General features: G+C 41.0%; 1 protein-coding gene across 4 annotated transcripts in view; it reads right to left on the bottom strand.

Moving 5' to 3' along the window:
- ACTN2 (actinin alpha 2) overlaps positions 1-14420 on the bottom strand; it is an 87692-nt gene that overhangs the window by 12877 nt on the left and 60395 nt on the right. For all 4 annotated transcript variants that reach the window (XM_084622201.1, XM_084622200.1, XM_084622198.1 and 1 more), the window contains exons 13-18: positions 9398-9506; positions 8347-8487; positions 6746-6928; positions 2518-2652; positions 1778-1957; positions 34-180 (exon numbers count right to left, since the gene is read on the bottom strand). In XM_084622201.1, the coding sequence (XP_084478327.1) occupies positions 34-180; positions 1778-1957; positions 2518-2652; positions 6746-6928; positions 8347-8487; positions 9398-9506 (895 nt within the window). The remainder of the gene's footprint in view (positions 1-33; positions 181-1777; positions 1958-2517; positions 2653-6745; positions 6929-8346; positions 8488-9397; positions 9507-14420) is intronic.

Here is a 14420-nt window from a genome sequence, read left to right as displayed (position 1 = left end):
CTGTTAGATGAGAAAGAAGTTGGAGTACTGTACCCTATCAAAGTGATTGAACGATGCTCTGAATTCATTCATTTGTTCTTGGGTGATACCCTTGGCATCTCTTGTAAGGATCTGTGTCTCAATCTCATTGATAGTTCGGGCAATGGTGGTCAGTAAGAGTTCCCATCCAACGCGGACATGCTAAGGAGAGAAAACATGGATTCTTTAGGCTGGTAATGAAAACCTAGCATGATAAAAAAGACAGTGAGAGAGAAACCAACAACACAATCTGAAATTATTTATATAGATTGTTGTTTGGTGCCACTTCCTGCGTGCTACGATTATGGGTACACTAGAAATATAACCGCATGGGCAGTGGGTATTGTAGGCAGGGGAGGCTGTGCCTCCCCAAACTGCCTGGCTTGGCCCCACCCATGCTATGCCTCCAGGTCCCCTTCTGCCTGCTGTTCCCTTCTGTGGCCAAGAGGCTGCAGCAGGCAGGCTGAGGGCCGTGGTGTGCACAAGACTCCCGGACTGGGGCAACGCTGGGGCTGGGGGTGCTCCGGTCACGCCACCTGCACGCCCAGTGCCGGGGCTGGGGGGCACTCTGACCACTCTGCCTGCCTGCACAGAGCTGGAGCTGGGGGTGCTCCAACCGCACCGCCTGCCCGCCCGCCCAGCGCTGGGGTTGGATGCGATATGGCTGTGCCGCCCACCCAGTGTTGGGGCAGAATGCGATACAGCCATGCCGCCTGCCCAGCACTGGGGCTAAGGGCAGGCGGGGGGCCAGTGGCCATGGGGGGAGATGTGCTCCGGGCTCCGGCGGGGGAGGGAGGCAGAAGGGGCTGGGCCTCGGGCAGAGCAGGAGGGGCTGGGGGTTAGCCTCTCCCAAGGGCATGCTCACCCGCTGCCCATGTATAACAGACATGCAAAAAATATTAAATTAGTTCCTAAACTGATACTTGTTCATACCCTCTATTGGTTCTTGATCATAGTGTTCATGTTAGCCATGAAGTCTGATGTTGGCTTAGATGGCAACACTTGGATTCAAGAGCTGTTGTATTTTTGAGCATCAGTTTAATTCTGGACAGTATTTGGCTGACCCAACATGGTTCCCAAGCTTTCCAGTTATAGTCACTTTCCCACCTTGGGCTCCAACTCTTTGAACACTTAAAATCATGAGTTACTTTATACATGTGAGCAGTCTCATTTAGTTCAGTGGGACTACTCCTGTGTGTAAAGTGACTTATATATATGTGTCAACAGGACCAGGGTCTTGGCTGGTAATCTGTCATGGCAAACATGTGGGAAAAGACATGGCTTTATCATGACAAAAATGCTACAACAGACATAAAAAAAGGAAAAATTGTGACAAACTATATTTTAAAGCATACAGTTTTTTGTCATGGGAAATTAAGAGGAAAGTCAAATAAATCTTTTATGTTCCAATTAAAACAATAATATTTAACAGTTCATACCCATATAACAATCCATGTTCCACCCTCCACGAACATATAGAAAGTCCACAATGTAAAATGTATAAAGGAGTCTTATGCTCTGATCTTGCAATCAGCTCCATCCAGGACCGGGGTCTTTCTCAGGAGCAGCTGATCAGGTGACAAAGACCATAGGCTTCATAAAAAAGACCAAAAGTCATGGTTTTGTCACAGGAATTTATGGCCGAGACAAATGGAGCCTTAGTAATGTATATCTTCTGCTGCAAATAAACTAGGAACTCCCTCAGACTAGGGGAAGTGGATACATGAACCTAAGAGCACAGAACTGAATTCATAACTACCTCCATAGTATAACTGGTGTGCTTGTTATCAAACACCAGGGCTTCTTGTATAAGCTGATGGTCTCCTTCCAATTTGTCAATATTGGTTTTGTAGTTGATGATATTGTGTTCATGCTGCTTCAGTTGATTCATCTGGTCCTCCAAGGTCCCTGTCAACTCAATAGAGCTGCGGGCAATTTCCTGTCACACAAAAAGAAACAAAAAATCTAAACTCCAGGTTTGTTAGTTTGCCACACATTTACGTGGAAAATGTAACCTTTTTACACTAAGAATCAGTGGCAATCAAAACTCCCTCCAAACTAGAGAACGTCCTCTGTTGCACACTCATATCTCAGGACAACATTCAGACAATGGTATTTACATAGAAAGAACACAGCCAAACTAATAATCATAATCTAGGAGAGGACTTCGAAGGTCCAGCTCCCATGGACTGTTAATGTGGTTGGGTGCCTATCTGTTCTGTGTGCCTTTGAAAATCACCTCTCTAATGTCCCCATTCACTTCTCAAAAAACTATTCCAAAATGATTTCATCTTCTTAGACCGGTTTTTATTTGCTTTGATAAGCTCTGACTATTTTAGAACCCTTCTTTAAAAGACTTGGTTACATGAATGTTTGAGCGCTGGTGCAGGGCACTGAAAGCCACTGATGTTCTGTGTGTGTGTACAGCAGGGAGTATTCTGAGAAAAATGATGTGTGTTCTATTCAGCAGCGTCCTCTTGATGCCTCAGTGATACTCGCCTCCATCTTGGTCTGGATCCATGGCCCAACGACATTGGCCTGAGCAGCAAATTGGCGGCGCAGACGTTCATTAGCATGCTGATGGGCTAGCTCCTCCTGCAAACATTGATCCCTCCCGGGCACAAGTTGTTTCACCTGCCCATGCACAAAAGAAATGGGGGGTGATGTGAATAGATAAGATTAGATCATACGTGTAAAAATAATGTAGCACATAGATTGATGCTTTCCTCACCTCAGGTTTCCCCCTTCCTCGGTCACCCCCTACAGCTATTTAGCGAGCAGGTTTATTTCATTACCTGAAATGCTTGTTTGCTTTCAATCATGAGCAAACTTTGTGAAGTTTTTGACTGTTTCAGCTAATGTTTACATGTGGCCTATTGTGTATTTCTTACTTGAATTTGTGTACGGTTCTTTAGGTACTAGAACTATTGAAAGGAAGAGATGTGCTGTACAAGGAAACAACAGGTACTGACTTCTCTTTTTTAGTGAATATTAAGCATTATTGACCAATGAGGTAAATACTGACTGAGGTGGACCCATGTGAGGAAACAGAAAATTCACTGCAGTGAAATTAATTTTTTATTTTATTCCTGGACGGAACAGGATGAATCAATAAAGCATGACAGGGAGTTGTCAATTATGGTTTAATAAAGATCTGTGTTGGTGGTTGTTAGCTGTTAACCGGCAAGGCATATCATTAGACCACAACAAACACCCTGGAAGAACTCATTGTAGTTATAAAATATTACAGCACGGTCCTGCAGCCACTTTCTACTGAGCTTAGTGTTTACTCCCTCGAGATGGAAATGAAACTACTGAAGGTAGTAAGCGCTCTGGCCCTAATTCAGGAAAGCATTTAAACATGTGCCTAAGTTGCATCCCTGTTTACAAGAGCATGTAGGCTCATGTGTAAGTGCTGTCCTGAACAGATATGCTCTGTTTAATTGGGGTCTTCGTGGAAGATGGAAAACGAGAAAGAAGAACAAAAACAGTCAGTTTGAGAATGGTTTTTTTTTAAATTATTATTAAGTTTACGAGAAAAACAGACCCAAGTTATTCTAAAGTTTTAATGACAAAACATTAACTTATTTTTCAGATAAACTTTTATAAAACAGAAAAATTACTCATTCTTTCAAGTGGACCTTTGTACCGCTATCAGTAATTTTTTTTAAAATTCAAGGCATTTTATTATATACTTTAATTCAATGACTAAATATAATGCTGAATTTAAAACATTTAATCAAATAATTATTGATTTTTCAAGTTAAATATTTGGCTGGCTCTTGTGATTAATTTAAACCATCTCCCCGGGCAATTTATTCCAATGCTTAACCACTCTGACAGTTAGGAGGTTTTTCCTAATGTCCAACCTAAACCACCCTTGTTTCAATATAAGACCATTGCTTCTTGTCCTATCCTCAGAGATTAAGGAGAATAATTTTTCCCCCTCTCCTTGTAACAACCTTTTGTGTACTTGGAAACTTATCATGTCCCCTCTCACGCTTCTCTTCTCCACACTAAACCCAATTTTTTCAATCTTTCCTCATAGGTCACGTTTTCTAGACCTTTAATCATTTTTGTTTTTCTCCTCTGGACGTTTTCCAATTTATCCCCATCTTTCCTGAAATGTGGCACCCAGAATTGGACACAATACTCTAGTTGAGGCCTTTTCAGTGTAGAGTAGAGAGGAAGAATTACTTCTTGTGTTTTGCTTACAACACTCCTCCAGATACCTCCCAGAATGATTGCTTTTTTTTGCAAGTGTTACACTGCTGACTCACATTTAGCTTGTGATCCACTATAACCCCAAGATCCCTTTCCACGGTGCTCCTTCCTAGGCAGTCATTTCCCATTTTGCATGTGTGCAATTGGTTGTTCCTTCCAAAGTGGAGTACTTTGCATTTGTCCTTATTGAATTTCATCCTATTTCCTTCAGGCTATTTCTCCGGTTTGTCTGGATCATTTTGAATTTTAATCCTATCCTCCAAAGTACTTGCAACCCCTCCCAGTTTGGCATCATCCACAAACTTGATAAGTGTACTCCCTCTGCCATTATCTAAATAATTGACAAAGATATTTAACAGAACTGGACCCAAAACTGATCCCCGTGGGACCCCACTCGATATGCCCTTCCAGCTTGACTGTGAATCACTGATAACTATTCTCTGGGAATGGTTTTCCAACCAGGTATGCACCCACCTTATAGTAGCTCCATCTAGGTTGTATTTTCCTAGTTTATTTATGAGATGGTCATGCAAGACAGTAGCAAAAGTGTAAAGTCAAGATATACCACATCTACTGCTTCCCCTCTTCCACAAGGCTTTTTGCCCTGTTAAAAGCAAGCTATGAGGTTGGTTTGATTGCTCTCTCTAAATATATCAGAGGGATAAAAACTAGGGAGGGAGAGGAATTATTTAAGCTCAGCACCAATGTGGACACAAGAACAAATGGATATAAACTGGTCATTGGGAAGTTTTAGACTTGAAATTAGATGAGGGTTTCTAACCATCCGAGGAGTGACGTTTTGGAATAGCCTTCCAAGGGAAGCCGTGGGGGCAAAAGACCTATCTGGCTTTAAGATTAAACTCAATAAGTTTATGGAGGAGATGGTATGATGGGATAACATAATTTTAGCAATTAATTGATCTTCAACTATTCATGGTAAATAGGCCCAATGGCCTGTGATGGAATGCTAGATGGGGTGGGATCTGAGTTACTACAGAGAATTCTTTCCTGAGTATCTGGCTGGTGAATCTTGCCCATATGCTCAGGGTTCAGCTGATCGCCATATTTGGGGTTGGGAAGGAATTTTCCTCCAGGGCAGATTGGAAGAGGCCCTGGAAGTTTTTCACTTCTTCTGGAAGCATGGAGCACGGGTCACTTGCTGGAGGATTCTCTGCTCCTTGAAGTCTTTAAACCATGATATGAGGACTTCAATAGCTCAGACATAGGCAAGAGGTTTTTCGCAGGAGTGGGTGGGTGAGATTCTGTGGCCTGCATTGTGCAGGAGGTCAGACTAGATGGTCCCTTCTGACCTTAATATCTATGAATCTATGAACTTATGATTTGTTCTTGCTAACTGATTGCTTAATTATTTGCTCCAATATCTTTCTGGGCATTTTGAAACCAGTCAGGCTGGAAGTGTGACCAGAAAGACTGACTTCTAAGGAAAAGAAAATCTAATTTCTGGCTAGATTTAAGTTTAAGACTTTTTAACCCTGGTCTAGTTACTACCCTGTTTTTCCTGTTGGAAAAAAACAGGCTATTTTAAGCATATTCACTTCCCCATTCGTCTCACTTAGCTTTAAACAGTAATTGACACACAACATTACATTCAAGCAAAGCCATGAAGGTAGACTCTTGATACTTGCACTTGATACTTTGCCTACCCTACAAGGTTGTTATGGTGAAACTGTGAGTTTGGTTCTTGTTACTTGTTGGGATCACATTCTTGTGGTTTGCACTATATGTTTGTGTATTTGGTGGTGTGCATTGGTCCTCTGTGTGAATGGGTGTGTTTTTAAAAAGAGAGTTCCACAATGCAGATCTGGATTCTGATCCAACTCCTACTTAACTTCAATGGGAGCAGAACTGGTTCCCTGGCCTGTGTACTTCAGTCATTAATGATATAGTCACGTGACTGGGGAACCCAGTTGCAATTCAGGGAACTGTAATGCTATTGTATAATTAAAATTAATATAATCCCATGTAAAACATTTAAAACGTTTTAAATATATTTTATATAATAAAAACTAATTTTCCTTGCAGTTCTACATCAGTTACCCCACTGACCTACTAAATATTGAGTTGAAACCTGTTTAAAATGTTAAATATGGCTGTAACTCATATTTTTTTTCAATATCCGTCCGTACTACGTTTCTCCATAATACATAGGTAGGCTTCTTTTCTTCAGCAGCCATAATGACAACCAAGCTTCTTCTAGCCAATAGCCTAATTTTATGTTGACATACTTTCTGCTGTCCAAACTAGCCAAGATTTTTAAGGAAGAGCTTTCATTATGGGGCTGTTCCTGTTTTTACCCATTGATTGCAGAGAGAGTTTTGCCTGAGTGAATGCTGTTGGATCAGCCCAGATATTAGACTTTTTTTTTCTTTTTGGTAATTCATGACAACTTCTTGAGAGTTAGTGTAGGTCTCTGTTCTTATTATTCTTACAACCAAAAAAACATTATTCCTGCAATGTCATTTTCACCTTTACCATACAATACCTTATCCCACTTGGCACGGATTTCATCCATAGTGACAGTGCTGTAAGGATTGCTTGCACTTATTCTGATGTTGTAACTCTGAATAACCTTCTCAACTTCATTCTGGATCGACAGGATAGCCTGTCTCTCACCATCTGCCTCTGGCAGAGTGGCTTTAAACTGTTCATGGGCAGTGATTAAACTCTGGAATCAGAAACAAAGGGGGAAAGTATGAGGATTTTTGTTGTAATGTCAGTTCTATGATCTTGAGGGCCTGATATAAATAATTGTATTTCTTCCCCAAATACATTGTACACATGGGATGAAACCCTGACCCTATGGAAGTCAATGGCAAAATTCCAGTGGAGACAAAATTTCACCTATAGGATCACCTCAAAAAAGACAGAACTTGCAATAAGGTGGTCTTTGGGGTAGCAGACCATATTTTGCTGTTTTTTAAGTATTTAAGAGACACTGTGAAGATGAAAATGATGCATTTCTGAAAAATGTTTCTTTACCTGTGTTTCTAAAAACATATGATATTTAGAATGCAAATGAAAAAAACTAATTTCACTGTCATACTTTGTTGCACTTCACGCACTCTGAATAGTAAAGCCAGACAGATAAGTTTCACTTCATTTTTCATGCTACCTTTGATGTTTTGCAATACTGTGCTATTTGGGTTTCCAATACTGCAAGTGACTATTATCCCCTTTCCTTTTCCCCACCAAGTTTAAAAAAACATAACAAGTTTTCTACTCACCCTAACCTTGCCCTGTTTAAAAGAAAAAATTAATTAGAGCCCTGACACTTCTTTGGAATCCTCTCACTTGAAGCCCTGTGTCCATATGGAGTCTCAATGAAATAGTGTGACTCCGCATAGGCAAAGCGGTCTTCCCTAGCAGATCGTGATGCAGCATCTGGGCCTAAATACTTGAGACCATACCTTTAAATACAGCTGCACAAATGTACCACTAATGTTGAGTGCAACTGAATAAATGACAAATTAATGCCTTTAATTACTTTCACAACAAGCCAACTATGCACAATGAACAGCCCAATTCTCATTTATACTAAGAAACTTGTATACTTATCTGGTAATATAAAGTGGTCTTAAAGTGGGTGGAAAGGTAAATTATGCCTTTCCTTTAATGAGACACAGAAGTAAAGCGTTAGGTTCCACAACGTTGCCTTTATTATTAGGTTAACATTAGTGCAGTCAGATATGACTGTTCTGGGCCAAATCCCATATACTGTCCCACATAGCTAGTGTCTTAGAGCCCCAAACAACTGCCAAGGGCCATATAATGAGAAATGCAAAGAGACACCGTGTTCCCAAGTTCTGCTCTCCACATGGTTTGCCTGCCTTCTTATCTCTGGCTAAGGACTCCTTCCAAGGGGAGAAGTACTGCAGCCAGTTGCCTTAAAAGGCCATGTCTGCTTATAGGTTATCACTTTATGCTCACAGATGAGTGGGAAAGGACATTCTCTGTCAGAAAGATAGCTTAAAGGCAGGATATGTTTTCACCTACACATGTTGACAATGTCCATTCAGTGAGAGGGAAAGCTTCCCTTTCTTGACTTCCTGAGGATTGCAAACCAAAAACATACTACCAATTTACCTGGATTTCCTCTATGCTATGAACAATAAACATGTCCTGTAGGTCTTCCATAGCACCTTCCATCCAGTTGTTGAATGGAGCAGCTCTCTTGGCAAACTCCAGGTGAAGCTGATCAATTGTTTCCAGCAATTTCTCTGTCCTCTGTTAAGTCCAATAAATGCACACAAACAAATTCATTGTTACCAAGGTGAAAGCTAATTTTATGTACATACAAGTAGTGTCCAAGTTACCTTGGGCATACATTTTCAAAAGTGACTGATGATTTTGGATGCCTCATTTCCTGGTTCCCCAACCTGAGATATCTTAAAAGATGCCACTGAAGTCAGTGAGACTACTGACATTAAAATTATTTTCATGTTAAACTTATGTAAACTTAAGTATGTGCATAAGACTTTGTAGGATCAGGGCCTAAATGATTTTATTGCCATTTATTGCATTTTAAATATTTTCTGATAATCTGATCTATAAAATGAACAAATTAAATTGCATCAGTTGGAAATGAATGGCCTGCTTTAGTCATTTCTTTCGTGTCTGAAATGGAGCAGTAACATATACATGTCACATTTGAACCCAGAGATGTACGTAGGTGGCTTCCACTGATCTCATGGGAAGCCATGAAGGCTTAGGGCTTTTAGTAAATTGGATCTCACTGTTTTGGAACCTCCATCACCAGAGAGCCTGGACACTGGCCTACTGCTCAAATGGAGTTTTGCTGTAGGGAATATGACAAGAGAGCTGCCTAATTATATCACTGCTATGCATCAAATCCCCAAAGGGTGAAATTACAAGTCACCTGTTGGTGACCAAATTCATTCTGCTGCTGCTTTATAACTTCTAACTGCACCATAAACTTCTAAGAAACAAAGCACCATCAAGTCTATTACTGAGCAATTCAACCTCTATTGCAAATGAACTCATAGCAAACTGAAATGGAGAGCTGAGGAAAGGGTTATTGCAGTCTGGATTCCAGGAATTAACACGCAACAACGTCTTTATAAATCCCGAAGGATTCATTTTTTTAAATGGAGTTGCTTATTGATATCAATTTTACCTCCAGAGCCTCTCTCCTTTTCTGCGTAAGTGTTCCCAGTTTGTCCCATTGGTCACATATCTTCTGGCATCGGTCATTGACACTTGCAGCATCGTAAAAATCCAGTTCGCTAGGAAAGAGTGAAGAGAAAGAGCTATAGCTTTCTAAACAAATAGACAGGAAAACACTGTACATTCTGCACCTGTGAACATGTTGCACTGGCTCTCAGTAACTATGCCTCCTCTTCTTTTTCCTCCTCTTGCTAAAAAAGTCAGCTTGCAATCAGTTAGGCAGTGTAGTGTTATTATGTGTGGGATCTAGGCACTAAGGGCGGGATCCACAGAGGTACCTAGGTGCTTAAACCCCAGATTTAGGTGCCTACATTCCCATTTTGGTTCCACTGTGATCTACAAAACTCCCGCCGAACCTCGTAGTCCTCTAAATTCACTCGGCACATAAGTTTCCAATGTAAAGGTTCCCTCAGCACCTATGTTTCCACTTCTTGGCATGAGCGCTGCAGCCTCCCTCTATGCATCTGTATAGCTATCTCCCAACTAAGACCCAGAGTGATTCATGAACCTCAAGGAAAGACATGTTCAGCTACCTAAGCCACATGTGGGCTTGATCGATAGGCATGCTCAGAGGCTGCCTACTGGATTGGGTCCCATTCAAAATCCGGCCTGAGGTGGTGGTGCTCACCTTGTAAATTTTAGCCCAATGGTTAGAGCACTCGTCTAAGATGTGGGGGGGGGGCGGCAAAAGGATTTGAACAGGAGACTCCCATGTCTCAGGAGAATGTTCTAACCACTGAGTTATGGGATATTCAGATGTGGGGCATCCTCAATCTCTCCTGTTGAAGCTGTTGCACTGTGGATAAATAATGAAAGAGTGACTGGTGTAAGGGGATTGGACCCAGGGTCTCCAACCTACCAGGTAGGTGCCCTAATGACTGGGTCATTTTCACTCTCTCTGTGGCCCAATGACTGTTCCACTGTGGATAAATACTTATAGTCATTGAGACACAGAGAGTGTATGTGTGTAAGAGAATGACTCTTCAGTGGCTCTGCAGCAAGAACCAATGAACTGTTGGAAACTAAGAGCTTTTTTGATAAAAGTTCCCTGATCAGCAAAAGGTTAGAGAGAAACCATATGACATCTAAACACATTATTTATAAAAAGGAGCAAGGCATTCTCCATGAGGGCCCTTTGATTCTGGAACTGCTCCGCACTCTGCTCTAGACCATTCCAGATTTGTTGACCTTCAGAGTATGCAGTAAAAGCTATCTAATTAATAACACTTTTGGGGAGGTCTGAGGGTATGGGGCTGTGGGTGGAGTGAGATGGGACATAATTTTGCTGTTTTGATGTACTGGCTGCAAGTTAATTATTTTTTATGTTATACTCCTACTGATAGATGATGTTCATACATGGATTGTGAGTTTAGTAAATTGTCAGGGCACCAAGAGCTTCTGTATCAGTATCTTTTTGCACCATAAGTCTAAATAAATAAAAAGTGTTTTTGAAGATTTTCAAAGTGGCACCTCTGAGACTATTGCAAATTTTATTTTTAGCCCAATGGATCATTGATCTCCAGTTGTCTCATTTTTTTAGGATAAGGGCACATGTCACTTTTGTGAAAGTGAGGGACTAATTGTCCTGGCTACCCGTCAGTGCTGGGAGATACTGTACTAACTTCGCCAAACAGCTCTGCCAACATACCTCAGTCATGACCTGCAATATCCCTGCTATCCTATTTTATTAAGCATAGATAGTTTGTGTTGCATGTTTGGATGTGGATAAATAGGGAAGAGAATGAGATTATCAATGCTAATTTTAAAAGGGTACCTACAGTTTAAAAATAATAGGCCGGATCCTCAGCTGGTATAACTCAGTGTGACTCCAATGACTTCAGTGGAGCTATGCCAATCTACCTCACATGAGGAGCTGGCACCATAAACTTCTAAGAAACAAATTTCCTTTAAAAAAAAGTCACATTTTACAGGCATTATTAAAAAGGAAAGAAATGTAAATACCTAGTTTACTTTTGCACTACTTGCGCTGTTTACTTTTTGTGATTCTCTCACCATTATAAGTAAAAATAGAGTAGCTTTCACTTTTCTTTTCTTTTTTTTAAAGTGAGTTTCTAGTCAATTTAACTTTTAGCTTTTCATGCACACACAATGCTGCAGCACATGGTTGAGAATTCCACCAGTGAAATGGTTTGGTTTTTTTTAAATCCCATGATCTTTAGAATTTAAAACAGTCATAAAGGTATTTCTTTTTTTCTTAATCCTAATCTGGTTTTAGATTTCATGAAATCTTACTTTCATCGATTTTGGCTCATAGATGGGCCAAATTTGACCTGACAGTAGCTTTGATCCAGCAAAGCATTTAAGCATGTGCTTAACTTTAAGCACGAGTAGTTCCACAGAAGCCAAGTTAAGCATGTACTTAAGTAATTCCTGGATCAGGGCTGGCGTCTTTGTAACTGTGCCCATAAACACAATTTGAACCCAGGTATGCAGAAGCAAAAGGCTTTCTAGTCCATCTATGCTGGAGATTAATATAACTGTTTGCCTGGCTGAATATAAGTTTTTACACAAGGTAAGATAAATATTTTAAAAAATACATTCGGAAATTTTGATCCTGATTAGTGAAAATCTTGGAATTAGTGCATAGGACCATAAATGAGTATACACCTTAGAGCACAATTTTGTCTAATTCTTTTTAGCATTTACAGTGTATTAAATGGGAAATCCCTGATTTTTTTCCCCAGGTTTAAATAGTGCCCCATCCAAGATTTACAATGTCTCACAATCTGGCACACAGTGACAGCATAACAGCTTCCAAACTAGAATGATCCTGCTCACACACACACAAATCCTTTATCCAGACACCATCAATCAACAAGCTTTTAACAACTTTAACCTTTATGCTCTTAGTGGGCTCAGCTGCTGTAGCAGAAAATATCATCGCTGACACTGAACTGTAACCAGTGCAGCTCAAGGTCACACAGCAATTGTTCTCCTTCAAAATAGCAACTGCAGGCAGCCAAGAGATGGCTACCAAAAATATAGGGCATGCTGACCTGAAGCACAGTCAATGATGGTCTTTTTAAGGGCCTGATCTAATGGCCAAAGAAGTCAAGAGAAAGATCCTTATTTATTTCAATGAGCTTTAGTTCAGGCTCCAATTGCACCTTTCTTAGCATGAAAATTTTTACACAATCCTAAAAAATATCACTGTCAAGAGGAACTAGGACTTTTCACCTCTAATTTCTAAAATTTTGTGAGGAACTGTTGGTAAAATTATTGAAATCAATATACAAAGGAAGCTGCCCATTTGCTTGCAGCTACTAATACTTGGCATGTATATATAGCACCCTTCATTCAATGTCCTCCAAGGGTTTTAAGACTAATTGAGCCTCACAACCCCCCTAAGCAACTGGGCAGAGATTTCTCCATTTTACAGGTAAGCACATGGAGGTTAATGCAGAGCACCTCTGAAGTCAGTAGGGTGTTCAAAAATTGTTCTCCTTAGCCTCTCAAGGTCCCTTCCAATCCTACAGTTCTATGATTCATCACCTCTGAAAATCAAGCCACAAGTAGCTTGTCCAACATGACACAGCAAGTCAGTGGCAGAGTTCTCTCTCCCATCCAGCCCCATTCTAACCACCTGGCTATGTTCCCTTCAAGCTGGCAAAACACAGACTTAGAGGATGTAGCACCAACCCTGCCCGCATTAAGAATGTTATTTCAAAAATCTCACTTTCTTGCTAACACCAGTCCAACTTCATTGATGTTAAGTGTTTGGAGCCCTAGTGTAGATGGCCAACCAGCCTTTTAAGCATTGCGTTCATTAGCCTGATCTGAGCAGAGATCAATGACACGTCTAAAACAATGGTGGCAATTGCCAGGCTGTCCGCACTCTGCTCTCAATGCTGCTAATACTGGTGGAGCTGAACCAGTGTTAGACATTTTCAGAAATTATCTCTAGAGAGAGCCATTGAGAGCTTCTCTACAAACAATTACACAATAGAAAGTCATTATTACCATACAGGTTCGGATGAAAAGAAAGGCAAGTGTTTTATCAACTGAAGAATTCACTGATATGTGCATCCTTTTAAGTTTCATGCTTTTTGGCACTAACTAATTACTTCGTCTTTTTTTCCTCCAAATATATACATTCTCTTTTAAATAAACTGGAAAAAAAATAGACCTTTTTCTCTAATCTCTTCCAGTTAAAGTAATCTTAGGTGTCACTGCTAACAATAGTAGGCAAAACATTTTCAGAAGGTGCAATTTCTAACTTGATGATGGATTTGTTTGGATTTGTTTCTAAACAGGGGAGACTTCCACTGGATGAGGTGATAGAACTGGTGCCTGTGCTAGCCACACTCTACCCCCGCACAAGAATGGAAGGCTCATGGCAAAGCTGTAAGGTCCCTCCTCCAGAGACATACGTTAGGGTAGACTCCCAGATGCTCTAGACTGAGGCCAGGCAGTACAGGATCACAGAGACACAACTGGAGCTAGTGGAGAATTAAGACCCAGGTGTTTCTGAGTTGTAGTCCTTTTCAAAAAAGTTTGCACAATATTCTTTTGCAGTAGGTATTTAACCCATCAAAGAAATGAAGAAACTAAAACATGGAAAGGTAATAAAGGGTATGTCTATACAGCAACTAGACACCCAGAGCTGGCCCGTGCCAGCTGACTCAGGCTTTCGGGGCTCAGGCTGGAGCCCAGGCTCTAGGACCCTGCGAGATGGGGGAGTTCTAAAGCCCAGGCTGAAGCCCAAGCCCAGAAGTCTACACAGCAATGAAACAGCCCAGCAAGCATGAGTTGGCTGGCATGGGCCAGTGGTAGGAGTCTGTGGAGACAGAGATTTGCCACAGGTGACACAGAGTCAGAGACAGGGTTGGGAACCGTGCTTTAATGCCCCGACTCCCAGACATACATCTGTTTTAACCACTAGTCCACACTGTCTTCTGTTAGCGTCATAAATTTATACTGCAATTCAGCAATGCACACGCTATTAAGCATGG

This window comes from Lepidochelys olivacea, assembly GCF_965140295.1.
Source record: "Lepidochelys olivacea isolate rLepOli2 genome assembly, chromosome: 3".
Classification (NCBI taxonomy): domain Eukaryota; kingdom Metazoa; phylum Chordata; order Testudines; family Cheloniidae; genus Lepidochelys; species Lepidochelys olivacea.
The sequence above is the reverse complement of the archived record's forward strand: the minus strand, read 5'-3'. Positions and strand labels throughout refer to the sequence as shown.